At 45.3% G+C, this 14,543-nt stretch overlaps 1 protein-coding gene across 1 annotated transcript; it reads left to right on the top strand.

Annotated features, from left to right (window-relative positions):
- Positions 1-2,132: 2,132 nt before the first annotated feature.
- On the top strand, positions 2,133-10,842 carry LOC147870975 (uncharacterized). The gene is made up of 2 exons (XM_087341513.1): positions 2,133-2,500; positions 7,052-10,842. Exons 1-2 carry the CDS (start codon positions 2,150-2,152, stop codon positions 7,082-7,084), a joined length of 384 nt encoding a protein of 127 aa, XP_087197639.1. The 5' UTR covers positions 2,133-2,149; the 3' UTR covers positions 7,085-10,842.
- Positions 10,843-14,543: the final 3,701 nt, after the last annotated feature.

Raw genomic sequence — 14,543 nt, 5'->3', positions numbered from 1 at the left:
TAATATGCTAATGCACTACATTCTGCTACCAAGCGCGCTTGATCTTCAAGAATTAAAAGAAACTAAAACATATGACTCTCGATGAATGTATTCTGTTACGATGTATCACGCACAGTTCTTCACAGTTTGAACACACGAGCACCACCACACAATCAGAAAGACTAGAGCTTCACAAGGACGACCCATCATGGCGGCTAGCAACTACAAACTGAAGCCGACCAATCACGAGAGAGGAAGGAAAGCCACGCCCCTGTCAGGTAGTCTTGTCCCCGACACAGACTGCGTGTCACCAATACTCCGAACGCACATCCACATGATTTTATTACGTCTACCTTTTACTATAATATTTAATCTAAACTTGAAGCATTCTAAAGATTCGAATTATAATTTGTATTTCCATCTGCGACTACTTGAGACTGTCCTGAGTTCGATGCTCGCCCATCTATCGCTTGCCACAACGAAAAACTGTTCCACGATCGCTTTTGCAAGTTCGATGACGTTCCTGGGATCTCGGGCTAGACTTGAGGTCCCTGTCCTGGGTTCGATTCTCGCTTCAGTGATTCGGACCATCTGAGACACCGCGTGCAACCACGTTCATGTCTTAGGCGACTCCATCAATACGATTAAGCCAACTTAACAGTATTTAAAATCCCTTAAGTGTGGAGAGGAGTACAACTGACGGTAATTTCCCCACATTAAGCCCCATTATGGTTGCTACTCAGTGTACGTACGCTCTGCCTTGTTCACTGTTCACGATAGTGGGCGCCCGATCGGAGCTGTTACCCTGGGAACGAGGAACATCCGATGAGGTTACGAGAATGCGTTTACCTTAAATACTCTTAAAACCTGTTGTCAGAGGAAACTATCACACAAAGAGACGACAGATATTTCGAAATCAAAGGCATCTGACGAAGGACAGTGTTTATAAAATTATTCCTTAAAATTTTAAAGGCATTTAAAATCGGAGAACACCCGCAGTTCGGAATCTTCCATCTGATTTATCCCACGTTGCAACACGTGTTAAGGTAAACTGCTCTGCGCACATGAATCACGAAGTCAGCTGACCGGAAGGGGGGGGATCGCTTCGCCACTTTGCTTGGGGCCATCTGTCTCCAGCGTTGCCATGTTGAGAAGGAACGTGTACTTTAATGACGTAAATTCGTCTATACGGAAGGGTGACTCGGCAAATCAGCGTAAGATCCAGCGCCGAGACACATTTAAACTTTCATTCCTCAGGAATCGTAAGAATAACGGTGATGTAACTTATATGTAAAATGATCAGTAAATAAGGGCCTTTAAGAATCTGTAATGTATTTTGTTGTAATTATAATTGTTTATACATTTATTGTAAATTTAATGAACAAACGCGTACAATTTTCGAAGTATCTGGCGCGTTAAGCTCCCGCCTCTCGAAAACCGTAAGAGATGGATCTGGACATATTGCGTACGAAATACGTATTACGTCTTGCGCTTTCCAAATCTATTTTCAGATTTTACATATCACGAATGGTTTAGATTCTACAAACATTTATTTATACGAACAAAGGCGCATCGCACTGCACGCTACTTCTGCGTCTGCGCATTGCGTCATACTATGCAGAGATACTCAATTGTAAAGCATGTATTTAGAATAAAGCCAATATATAAACTTCCTTTCATTGTATTTATTGCCTAAATATAACTCAAATACAAAGACTTATTTACGTCAGATTCTCCGGAAACCGTGGTTCCACTGTCAATCTTTAAACAGCGTTACCCAGTTGATATTTGTAATGGTGAAGTGAAGTGTTTTCTTCGCGGTACGGACCGAATTCTTAAATACGATTCGGACGAGTTCTCGCTTCAAGCCAAACAGTCGTGCGGCGGTATTCAGGTAGTGAGGACTGTAAAGCCCGGCCAGGCACTCCGACTTGGTCCTTCGAGGGATCATCGAGCAGCGGAGAAGAATAGGACGCCAGCTTACGCCGTGCCCACCCGCGATTACCGAAACCTAACGGTGACAGCATAAGCAAAGGGACAACGCCGAAGCAAGGTCTGGCGGGCTGGTGCCCTCCAAACCGGCATACCAAAGCTAAGTGCAGAGGAAAGCGTTAGGGGCTTCCACCTCCTGGCAGGCGTGGGTGTTGGTGAGTACACCGCGTGAGTCAGGATGGTGAAACCCAAGGTGGTGAGACTTAACCCGCAGGGAGTAAAGAGAATGCTAGACGTCTCCGGCCCCTCAGGCCGAAGAACCAAAACGAAACTGACTACTAAAACGGATAAAGACAAAGACATGAAACTGAAAAAACAGGCAAAACGCACACCTCGGTCGCCGTCAACTACTGACTTTGAAAATTCGTCGTCAGAACTTTCGGACACCGAAATAACGTCAATTTGGCCACAGGGTCAAGAAGGAGCTAGGGCAACGGCAACCTCGCCAGTAGCAAGCCCTTCTGGCACTAAAACTTTAATCGTAGAGGCGGAGGTCCACTGTTCCCAAGGCGGGACTAAAATTGACAAGGTCAGTGCGCAGAAAGCAACAGACTCTGCTACAGCATCCTCTGACCTGTTGAATCCGGAGGAAATTGTGGAGGGAGATGACTTCACTGTCATTACCTCCAAAAAGAAATTAAAAAGAGCACCTCCAAAGCCCGCAATAACTGACGAAGCAATTAACGCTGAGTTACCTTCCTCTCCCACCCCTGAGACCCGTGATTCTGGGAAGACAGGACCCGCCAATAACCACTACTTAAACGCCCCGCGAGCAAAAATCCCACCGGTAATCATTCACCATCACTATGAAGGTGACATGACCCGGCTCAACAAGGACTTCCATACAAAATTCCAGCCGCTGGGCTTCACTTCTCACAGAATAAAGTCCGGAATCGTTTGTCAAACGTCCACATACAAGGACTATCTGAACCTCCAAACCTTCTTGAAAGACAACAAGGTGCCGTTCAATTTACTCAGATCGAACGACTCCAAGCCGTTCAAAGTGGTCATAAAAGGCATTCCGCCAACCACCCCCCCAAAAACCATCCAAAACGAACTGATCGCACTGGGACTGGCAGTTCAAACCGTTATCCCAATGACTGCTTGGAGAGATAAAACTCCTCTGCCAATGCATATAGTCGAACTGGACAACGTTCCCCAGAGTCAAAAGATCTCTCAGCTGTCCCATCTCTGTTTTATAAAAATTTCTGTCGAACCTTATAAGGGGCGAACCGTGCCGCCGCAGTGCGCACGGTGCCAACAGTTTTACCACGTGGCGGCAAACTGTCAGGCCCCTCCGGCCTGTGCCCACTGCGCGGAGGAACATTGCTCGTGGCAATGTGAAAATAGATTCCTCCCAAACTTCGTGCCGACCTGCGCCCTGTGCAAGATCGGGGAGCACGGCTCCAAGTACAGAGGGTGTCCCTTCTTCCGTGACCTCATGGAGAGGGAGACGAAGAGCAGACCTCCGCAGGAAAATTAAAAAAGAATTGCTGGAGCGCGGGTCTCAGCTCAACCCCAGCGACCGCCCCCCAAAACGTTCCGTGACTTCCCCCCTATGGGTGCTGCAAATGCCTGGAGCAGGCCACTGAACTTCGTCAGCTCGCAACTAACACAGCCTCCACCACATCCCTACAGCTTCCATCAACCACGGGACCTTTATTCTCCCTATCATTTCCCACAGCCGCACATCATACAACAACACGCCCGGCTTGCACACAGTGCTAACTGTCCCTGCTGCGTCCGGTCCAACACATCAACACAGGCTGCAGCGAGCAAGCCTCCGAATTCTGTAACAGGCAGATCTTCGCCGGTTCCGGACAGACCAGTCTCTCCCGCTCTCTCTGTAGTAGCGCAGGACGTCACACCTGCCGAATCATCTCTCGGCCCAAAATCTAGGCCCTCAGGCCCCAAGACCAAAGCAACTAAGGGGAACAACACAGAACAACTCAGGCAGGGAAAAGAAGAACACACGAGCCAGAGAGAGACACACACATCTCATGAACGCACCCAACAATACCCACACCCTCCCGCGGGTCTGAGACTCGGAAATCCTCACACCCAGCAGCAGACAAGAGAATTTGTCGAAATTGTTCGGACTTTCAATCCGAACTTCTCTTTCCAGTACCTTCTATCTTCCATCTCAGGAATGCTTTTACAATTCATGCAGCACCCTTATGAGAGCGCCCTCCCAATAATCTTTAATAACTTCCTAGCCACCCTCCTCGGTCTTCCTAATCATGGGTAGGTCCCTCAGCCACACTGACATCCTGTTCTGGAACGCCAGAAGCGTCAAGACTAAAAAATCAGAACTATTAGATTATTTGGAAACCAATAACATCCCCATAGCTCTAATTAATGAAACTCATTTACAATCTGCAACAAAATTTAAGTGCCCAAACTACACGACATTCCGGTCTGACAGGCTAAATCAGAGGGGTGGCGGAACGGCCATTCTAATTCGCCAGGGCTTCAAGCATTCGGAGATTCCCCTTCCCCCCCTCCAACACATGGAAGCGACAGCTATCCAAGTTAACATCAATAGGGAAACAATAGTACTAATCTCTATTTACAACCCCCCGGGCAAAATTATAGAGAGTGACCTGGACCATCTTTTGGAAACCGGAAACAAAGTAATTCTAGCAGGCGATTTCAACGCCAAGCATTTAACCTGGAACGCTCGGCAGAACAATGCAGCGGGGCAGACACTTCTCAAACATTACTATAAAAGTAATTACGTAATCTCGGCTCCATCCCACCCCACACACTTTCCAGATTGTAATCCTGGTGAAGCCGATATACTTGATTTTGCCATAATCAGTAACGTGCTTTCCAGCCACTCAATACGCACACAAGGCAGTCTTTCGACATCCGACCACAACCCAGTTCTTCTTAGAATACGTGGTCCACTAGAACCAGACGAATTAAAACATACATTCGTCTACAGCGAAGCCAATTGGAATCTTTTTCAAAATTACATTTCTGAAAACCTAAACACACAGTGCGTAGATGGGAACTGCTGTAGCAGTGAGATTGATACAGCTATTGACCACCTTACAGACGTTCTGAATAAGGCCACGCACCACTCTATTCCGCTCAGACGGAGAACTTTCAGGTCAATGCAAATTGCAGCAGCCACTCGACTTCTCATCCAAGAAAGAAACAAACTGAGAAATCAGTGGCAAAGAACCCACGACATAAGGCTTCGTCCCCTCATCAACGCCTTGAAACACAAAATTGACTCGGCCATTAAAGATCAAATTTCGAACACCTGGCAGCAAACACTCCAAGGCCTCGACACTACCAACACTAAAGACACGTGGAGGATAACAAAAAGCCTCACAAACACGGACACAAAAATCCCACCCCTGAAACACAATGGCAACGTTGCAATTACCAACCAAGACAAAGTGAATATTTTTGCTGATACTTACGAACCCAAACGTAGACACCAACTTCACCGTTAGCACAGAGCAGGTAGTTACCGACTTCCTGATGCAACCTCCGCAGGCCTCCGTAAGGCTTACAAACCATTGCGAGGTCGAATGGATTATCCGCCACCTTAAACCCCGCAAGGCTCCTGGCCCTGATGGGATTCAGAACATAGTACTAAAACACCTGCCACGGCCTGTTTTCAGATTTATTGCAAAAATATTTAACAAGTCATTAGCTTCAAATTAGGTTCCTACCCAGTGGAAAAACGCTAAAGTTATCATGCTCCCAAAACCAAAAAAGGACCATTCCTCCCCGTTAAATTATAGGCCAATAAGTTTATTAAATTCCCTAGGCAAAGTTTTTGAGAAAATCATCTTAAAAAGAATTAATTTTCAACTTAAGGAGCTCCACATTATCAGAAATGACCAGTATGGTTTTAAACGTGGACATTCCACAACGCACACACTATTAAGAAATATAGAGAGAATCACTCACGGATTTAACAATAAGAAAGCTACAGTGGCATTGTTCCTGGACATAGAACGAGAATTTGATAAAGTTTGGATCACGGGGCTAATAGCAAAACTCATTAAAGTCAAAATTCCGCCTCACCTAATCCACGTAATTCACAGTTACCTCCAGAACCGTTCATTTTCTGTTTCACATGGGAGCTCTCACTCAAGCTGCCGCCCCATCAGGGCCGGCGTTCCCCAGGGTAGCCTACTCGGGCCAACACTTTTTAACATCTACATAAATGACATCCCATCCATTGAGAATGACTCCAACGTGTCCATCTCAATCTATGCAGATGACACAAATATCAGTGCTCGCTCAGGAAAATTAGACATAGCGATAACGAAATTAAACAGAGCAATAGGCCTTCTGGAACCCTGGTTTCGGAGATGGAGAATTCAGATCAACATTGACAAGTGCACCACAACCGTGTTTTCAAAACGTTTACGCGACTATCGCTGCACTGTTCCCACCGTAAAATTTTTTAATAAAACCGTAGCTTTTACCTCCGAAACCAAATATCTGGGTGTCATTCTAGATTCCAAATTGACGTACAAGGCCCACATATCATCCATTCTCCGTACAGCCAACTTCAGACTGAGGCAACTATTTCCTTTACTCAATAAATCCTCCAGAATGGATGTAAATTTATCGTTAATGATCTATAAATCACTCCTCCGGTCCATACTGACGTATGCCTCCCCCGCCTGGGGCTACGCTGCTAACACTCATTTACAAAAACTTCAGACATTTCAGAACAAAGTCCTCAGAATAATAACCAAATTGCCAAGGGTTACTCCAATTAGTACCCTACACGAACAGACCGGAATGCCGTTGATCAAGAATTACATTAAAGGATTAGCGAATAGGCTATACTTGAAATCGGCCACCAGCTACAACAGTCAAATTCAAGAGCTAGGACAGTACGATCCCAGCATTGACAAATACCTCCGCCCCCGAGCCCTTCTTGCGAGGTAACCCAACCTGCGAAATCCTCCAATCCTTTTGCTCAATAAACGGTCAGAGGATTGCCTCTGTAGTACATTGTTCTGTAACATTAGCCCAACAGCACACCTTAAAATTCCTTCACCTCCAGCAAAAACACAGCTAAACCTCGGCTTTTCTTTTGTAGCCCCCACTACAGTGCACCACCAGCCCGTTATAGGTACCCCGGAGAGTCCAGTCCATAGGCGGTCACATCGACCACTCCCCTACGCTGGACCGACCGTGAACCAACGGACACAAGACAAGACGACCACGGCATGAAAATGGAAAAATGATTTATGGAATGTGAATTGAAACTTTTTTTGTAATTGGATAAGCAACGAGCCAAGTTGGTCGTTTCTTATCCAAAACAAATCTATGTAAAAATGAAAAGAAAAAAAAATGTATCAGTTATTAATAAAGGAAGCGCACGGACAGAGGCTACCGTTAGGGCTCGCGATTTTAAATGCCGGACTGCTGGCTAGAAGTCAGCAGCACGCATCCGGAAGGTCCTGCGACCGGCCAACTCGACCAAGGTTTTCCGTGGTTTTCCTCGGTACTAGAGCAAATGCTGAGTTGGTACCCAATTCCCACGTTGCTCTGCATGCCTCCCATGCAGCCCTCTCAGAGTAATATCAAAATTCCGCTCTATAGTAGCCCCCCCCCCCAAAATTAACGTAAATTATTCCTAACGCCACCCCCAAGGCCAATATCAAAATTCAAAATTAACGCAAAGACCCGAATCAACTCCCCCCCTACCCTATTTCTTACCCCATCCTGTCTCCTAAATCCCTTGTCCTCACTAAACTTATTCATACCAGAAGGACGAGCGGGCACTGCCTGGGAACCTTCATAGCCCACAACTAACTTTATACCCCTCCCCCATTTATAACAGTAGTGCCTATCGCTACTCCCCCCACTTTTTCTCTCTTCTCTCTCTCTCTTTTCGGCTCCAAAGGGTTAATTAGCGTTTTAGTCGTATTATTTCCTTAAACAGCGTTAACCAGTTGATCTTCGTAATGGTGAAGTGTAGTGTTTTCTTCGCGGTACGGACTGAATTCTTATATAATATTCATATGGGCTTCGGGCTTCCACGTTGCTTTGCAGCCCTCCCAGTGTTAACATCAAAATTCTGCTCTATAGTAACCCCCCCCCCCCATATTAACGTAAATCTTTTTCCAAACGCCGCCCCTCCAAGGCCAATATCAAAATTCAAAATTAACGCAAAGACTCTGATCAACCTCGCCATTTCTTAACCCATCCTGTCTCCTAAATCCCTTGCCCTTATTAAACCTATTTATACCAGAAGGACGAGCGGGCAATGCCTGGGAACCTTCATTGCCTCAAACCAACTTTATACCCCCCCCATTTATAACGTTAGTGCATATCGCTACTTCCCTATTTTCTCTTCTCTCTCTCTCTCTCTCGCTTCAAAGGGACATGCAACGCTTTTGACATGTGCAATTCTCACTCGGCTCTGCAATATTTAAACTTGTTTCGTTTCTGGTTTCCAAAATTAACAAATTCCGTCACGTCTGTTTGTATGTGGCGGAGGGAAGACTGGTGTGATATATATAGGCGGTTTAGTCGTCGGGCGCCATTGATCATTACAGTCACGTACATTGTTTAGGGGTGGTAAGAAAGGGATGCCTATATTGCAGGAGATGTAGTTCGTTCCTATGCATGAGTCTGGTTATGGAATGTGTGGTACAACCAGCGTGGAAACAGAGTGTAGTCTTGTAATTTCTACCCAAGATTCGATATAGAATTATACAACATCTTGGGAAATGTAAGCACAGCGAAGAATTGTGGTGTTATATTACTTCTAGATTTTCAGTTCGTGAACGCGGACGTCATAAGGGAATCGCGCATAGAATACTTCGGCGTAGTGGACTAGTGGCTCGTTAAACTTCATGTACACCTGAATTAAACTGAATTCAGACGTACGTATTTTAGTCGCAATAAGCACATTAATTTTCCCATTTTCTAGTTCATCTTTCGCCTTCGAAGACAAATTTGTTTTGTTTTTTTTAAAATTCCTTCCATGTTAGTTTTATATTGTACAGAGCAGCCATCAACCAATGGACTCTCGAAGTAACAGCTCCGCAGATCAGAGTCGTTCTTGAGAAGCTGACAGCCGCTGAGCTGAATCTCCAGCCTTTTATGGATCCTGAAGGACCATAACAGATTCCAGGCGCCATAAACGCTCAGTGAGCAATATCGATACGAGCCTTTTCCCTCGCTCTGTGGCCACGTCACGAGTTTAGCGGTTGCCAGGCAACCGTATCAGAGACGGAGAGACGGAAGAATATTATAACTGCAGATAAAGATTACGAAATGTTTACTTGTGAACGGATTGTACTGTTTCTGTGGTTATGGAAGATGTCAGGCCTGAAGAGACGCCACCAACAGCCAATGGAAAAGTTCTCAGACGTACCGCCATGTTGCGTTGAGCTTGGCCGCGTTTGGAACTGAAAATATCGACAGAATTCACTGCCGTAACTTAGGTCATGAGAATTTAAATGTGTTTGTTTCGCCATAGAGAACACAGACTGCTTCTGAGACAACGTGCGGACTTGCTGTCTTATATTTTACGACGTTCCGAGGCGCAAAGCGAAACCAAAACACAAAGGCACGTGCAGATGTGAAGGCCGCACGCGTGTTTCATCTCCCAAAATCTCACTACAATCAGCAGTGAATGCCTAATATGGAGGTCCGTCCAGAACCACTCACTGGACTGCAGTTTTAATTTCTGAATCTGTACACTGCAGTGTGTAATTTGAGCCCTGACGATGGAGACAGTATGTTCCTCCGAAATGTTTTTATCCATCGAAGAGTCTACACGGTTCCAAAAAGTAACAAGAATAGTATTATTATGAAGGGAAGAGATTAGTAGAGCGTAGGTAGGAGGATAATATTAAAATGTATCTTAAGAAATCTGCATGAGGACGTGGACTGGATGAATCCGGCTAAGGATAGAGTCCAGTAGATGGACGTTTCGAACACAGCAATGAAGCCTCCGTTTGCATATGATTCGTAATTATCTGAGCAACTAGCAGCTTATCAGAAATAACTATGGAGCCAGGTTGATGGATGGTGCAGACCGCTGCGTTATTCTGCCGATCATAGTTTCCTCGCTCTGATCAATATTTTAGCAGAGTGAAAGTCCTTAGGTGAGCGATCAGTCAGATTGAAATGCGGGGCAGAAACCTTCAGGGCTGGGGAGGAGGGCGTACGCCACTTGTGATGTCCCCTGCTCTAGCAGAAGGCCGTGGGCTCTTCTTCGCTGTTTCTAGCCCGTAGCGTCCACCGAGTAAGGTCATGTCTACCGTAAAACGCAGCAGATCCGTTTAGAAGAACTATCAGTTGCTCAGCTGGCCAAGAAGTGAGCTACTGAAAGAACGGACGCGCTGATGTATAACGACGGTCATTTAGAGTCACAAGCTTAAAGCATCTAGAATGCGTTTCAGCTGAAATAAATAATATTTAGGAAGTCAGTCCGTACCGCGAAGAAAACACGACACTTCACCATTAGGTAGATCAGCTGGTTAACGCTGCTTAAATATGTAATAAACAGTGAGAATAATACGAAATATTGATTTTTATGCGGAAGAGTACGTAGGCCCAGGTTCGATCTCAGGACCTCCGTAGTTTGAAGCAGAAGTGTCTTAAGACCTGTTCAATTTTGAATATTTATATTTATTACCCTGTCCATAAGCTACAAGACAAATTATGGGGATTTTAAAAAACGCGTAAATAAATTACATTCAGGTCATCGTAGACAGAATCCTCTCGTTATGTCTTTTCCACAATCAGATTAATTTTAAATACGGTTAGGTTTTTTTGTGTGCAAAACTTTCGAGAATTAATATTTATGTTTTGATACGACACTGAATAAAACATGGCGTTTGGAGTGATCATTAAAGCGTAACGATACAATCCTTGTTCCTTTTCTCATAGACAGAAATGCCCCTTTCGACTCACAGACGAATTTTGTTGTAGAAGACGGAACTGGAAATATACTTTTAACTCTCAGTTCATAAAATCTGTAAATTGTCAGTGATGAGTGGGCGTGTGTGTGCCCCCCCTCCCGGACGTTCTGTCTCCAGAACAGTGTTGCGGAAATGCCTTCAAGATTCATCGACGAAAGCATCTTATTAGTCTCTGATCACAGGTATTACAGCCTGTGCCTAATGCGAGAAGATCTTTTCATTGTTCCTGAGAATAAAGCACAGAATGGGGTAGTTTATAATTTATATTGTTCGCCGAATATTTTGAGAAATTCTGTAGATGGAGGCAGTACGTTCCTACGAAGCGGCGGTACCCACCTAACAGGCCTGTACACTTCCTCATTGGGGTTTTCTTTCGTAAGTAGACGTTGGCAAAACTGTTTCTGTTCGTAGTCTGTCCTTCTCACCAAGTAGCCTCTTGTTAAGGTGGTCTAAATAGCGCGCATGAGGAAGTAAGAATTGCACAAAAATTTTCGGTTAGAATATCCCGAGGAATTCTAAAAGGTTTGCAGCAGACGTAACTATTAAGACAAGGGACACAGAATCAAGCGACGAGGTACGTAAGGCTTGCAGGCCTACTGGACTAGGCCTCCTCAAGAATAAGAATGCGAGTACTGTACAACACAACGCAGAAGACAGGAGAGCGAATGAAATCAAAACTACTGGATTCTGCTTCGTCAGGATAGGATAATGGCGTCTTTTGATGAAGCCACTAGGCCAAAATTCCGTTGAGCCTAGACATCACTAGGCCTAATGTCTGTAACGAAAGGGAAGAGATGATATTCCGAGCTGGATGTTAACTAACATTCGTAGAATTTAATCTGCTTATAACTTCTTAGTAATGGGAAAATCGAGAAATCTGTACAAGTACATTCTTCCTGTTAATCATTCTTTCACAAGAGGTGTGATCCGGGTACTGGTTGGGAAGCCTGAGGGAAAGAGACCGCTGGGGAGACCTAGACGTAGATGGGAGGATAATCTCAGGCGGGATCTATGGGAGACAGGAGTTGAAGGAGACTGGATTTTGTTGGTCCGGTGGAGGGCTTTGGTTAGTTCGGTGATGAACCTTCGAGTTTCATAAGCCATCTAGTTGGTTGGGTCAACTGTTTGGGAAGCCTGAGGGGAAGAGACCGCTGGGGAGACCTAGACGTAGATGGGAGGACAATCTCAGGCGGGATCTATGGGAGATAGGAGTTGAAGGAAACTGGATTTTGTTGGTCCAGGACAGGGTCCGGTGGAGGGCTTTGGTTAATTCGGTGATGAACCTTCGGGTTCCGTAAGCCATCTGGTTGGTTGGGTCCACTATTTGGGAAGCCTGAGGGGAAGAGACCGCTGGGGAGACCTAGACGTAGATGGGAGGATAATCTCAGGCGGGATCTATGGGAGATAGGAGTTGAAGGACACTGGATTTTGTTGGCCCAGGACAGGGATCGGTGGAGGGCTTTGGTTAATTCGGTGATGAACCTTCGGGTTCGGTAAGCCATCTAGTTGGTTGGGTCCACTATTTGGGAAGCCTGAGGGGAAGAGACCTCTGGGGAGACCTAGACGTAGATGGGAGGATAATCTCAGGCGGGATCTATGGGAGATAGGAGTTGAAGGAGACTGGATTTTGTTGGCCCAGGACAGGGTCCGGTGGAGGGCTTTGGTTAATTCGGTGATGAACCTTCGGGTTCCGTAAGCCATCTGGTTGGTTGGGTCCACTATTTGGGAAGCCTGAGGGGAAGAGACCGCTGGGGAGACCTAGACGTAGATGGGAGGACAATCTCAGACGGGATCTATGGGAGACAGGAGTTGAAGGAGACTGGATTTTGTTGGCCCAGGACAGGGTCCGGTGGAGGGCTTTGGTTAATTCGGTGATGAACCTTCGGGTTCCGTAAGCCATCTGGTTGGTTGGGTCCACTATTTGGGAAGCCTGAGGGGAAGAGACCGCTGGGGAGACCTAGACGTAGATGGGAGGATAATCTCAGGCGGGATCTATGGGAGATAGGAGTTGAAGGAGACTGGATTTTGTTGGTCCAGGACAGGGTCCGGTGGAGGGCTTTGGTTAATTCGGTGATGAACCTTTGGGTTCGGTAAGCCATCTGGTTAGTCAGTTAGTTATCATTCTTTCTCGGATGGCTACTAATTCAGTGTCTCCACCATAATTATCATTTGTGCTCATCAAACCTGCATAATCGTCGCCAGATGTTATCTGAGCCCTTCGGTACTTATCGCCTAGTGCAAAGTCTTGATAGAGATTCCACTGTAATTAATAGCATTTAAGATACTAATTCTGCTGTGATTGGACGATGACAGAAATTTCTACCCTCGCGGCCATCGCCACAATATTTTAATTCTTGGCGTGGCGTTGTTCATATTCAAGATGATTTTGAACGAAGCTCCGTGTTGTATTCTGTGCGATTAATTGATTTACAGACGAGTTATGAAATGTAGCCACACTGCCTATTATTATCGTCGTTCTTTGGAAGGTTGGCAGAACTGTGAACATGGGCCACGATAATTTTCTGACATTTTAACTTCAATGCAACTCTCATAGATTTCTGTTCCTCGTAAACTTTTATTTTCCACTATTGGCCTCAATTTTACAAGAAATGCAGTCTTTGTGAAGGGAATTCGCCTGTCTTAACAGCTGCCATCACCAGAAATCGGTAGCCAGTTTCTGCCAAGCATAATCAACATTCAGTGACGTCAGGGAGTCAATCAGTACATATTGCTATATATCCCTGGAATTCGAACCCACGATGACCTCTTAGGTTTCTGACCTTTGATACAGCGAATCTTTAAAAACGAAATATGGTACAGGAGAAAGTGGGCAGGTCGATATATTTCTGTTGAAAAATCACTCACGCGATGGGAGGCAATTCTGTAAACGAGAGCAGATTCACATCAGGGCGAGAAATGGCGTGGCTTTTGTGAGTCGGGTCCAGTCAGAAATTCACTTCCTCTGCGTGATTGTTCATTCGTACAGTGTGGATACTTTTTTAATTATTATTATTATTTAGTGTTCTGTCTGACGACAGGTCCATATGAACAGGATCCTTCCATCCTTTTCTCTTCTCGGACTGGGACCTGTTCATATACGTTCTTGGCAGATGATCCAGAAGTGGTTTGCCATTGCCTTCTTCTGTGTGTGAGTGGAGTAATTGTTGGGATGCCACGGAGGAAAACTCCGTGTTGCCTAGACCACAGCCTTGCCCAACACAAGTTATAAATTCGAACCCGATACCCCAGGATTACAAGGCCAGCGTTCAAACCGCTAGACCTTTATAACTTAGTAAGACCTGAACTATTTCTTCTGTTCACTGATGCAATGTAGCATGGCTTCCCTTAAATTAAAAGGTTTTGTGGGAGAAATAATAATTGGTAGGTCTTTGTCACAGTTTCATTTATACAGACAAATAGCAGTTCATACGAAATTTTGAATAATGAATTCGTAAATTTTACTTTAAAAAAAAAGTACAAGAATTGTATCTGCAGATTTTTTTACTAACAAGCCCCCTTCGCCCCCACGGCGATTGGCTGAATCCTTCTTCCTCAGGACAGCGCGCAGTTTCGAGCTGGAGCAAACTCTGTATCGACCCTCGTGGGGGAATTTCTTGGCAGGCCGAGCGATTATCAGGACAGGCACTA

Source organism: Zootermopsis nevadensis, unplaced genomic scaffold (assembly GCF_977971745.1).
Source record: "Zootermopsis nevadensis isolate Lab colony 2312 unplaced genomic scaffold, Znev_1.0 Znev_ptg000081l, whole genome shotgun sequence".
In the NCBI taxonomy this organism is placed as follows: Eukaryota; Metazoa; Arthropoda; class Insecta; order Blattodea; family Termopsidae; genus Zootermopsis; species Zootermopsis nevadensis.
The sequence above is the reverse complement of the archived record's forward strand: the minus strand, read 5'-3'. Positions and strand labels throughout refer to the sequence as shown.

What these genes read in the sequence shown, in the direction of transcription:
- LOC147870975 (XM_087341513.1), top strand. Translation starts at nt 2,150, where the DNA reads ATGGTGAAACCCAAGGTGGTGAGACTTAACCCGCAGGGAGTAAAGAGA. An exon ending in GCGGGACTAAAATTGACAAG is followed by an intron (nt 2,501 to 7,051) that starts GTCAGTGCGCAG and finishes TTTCTTTTGTAG; the next exon opens with CCCCCACTACAGTGCACCAC.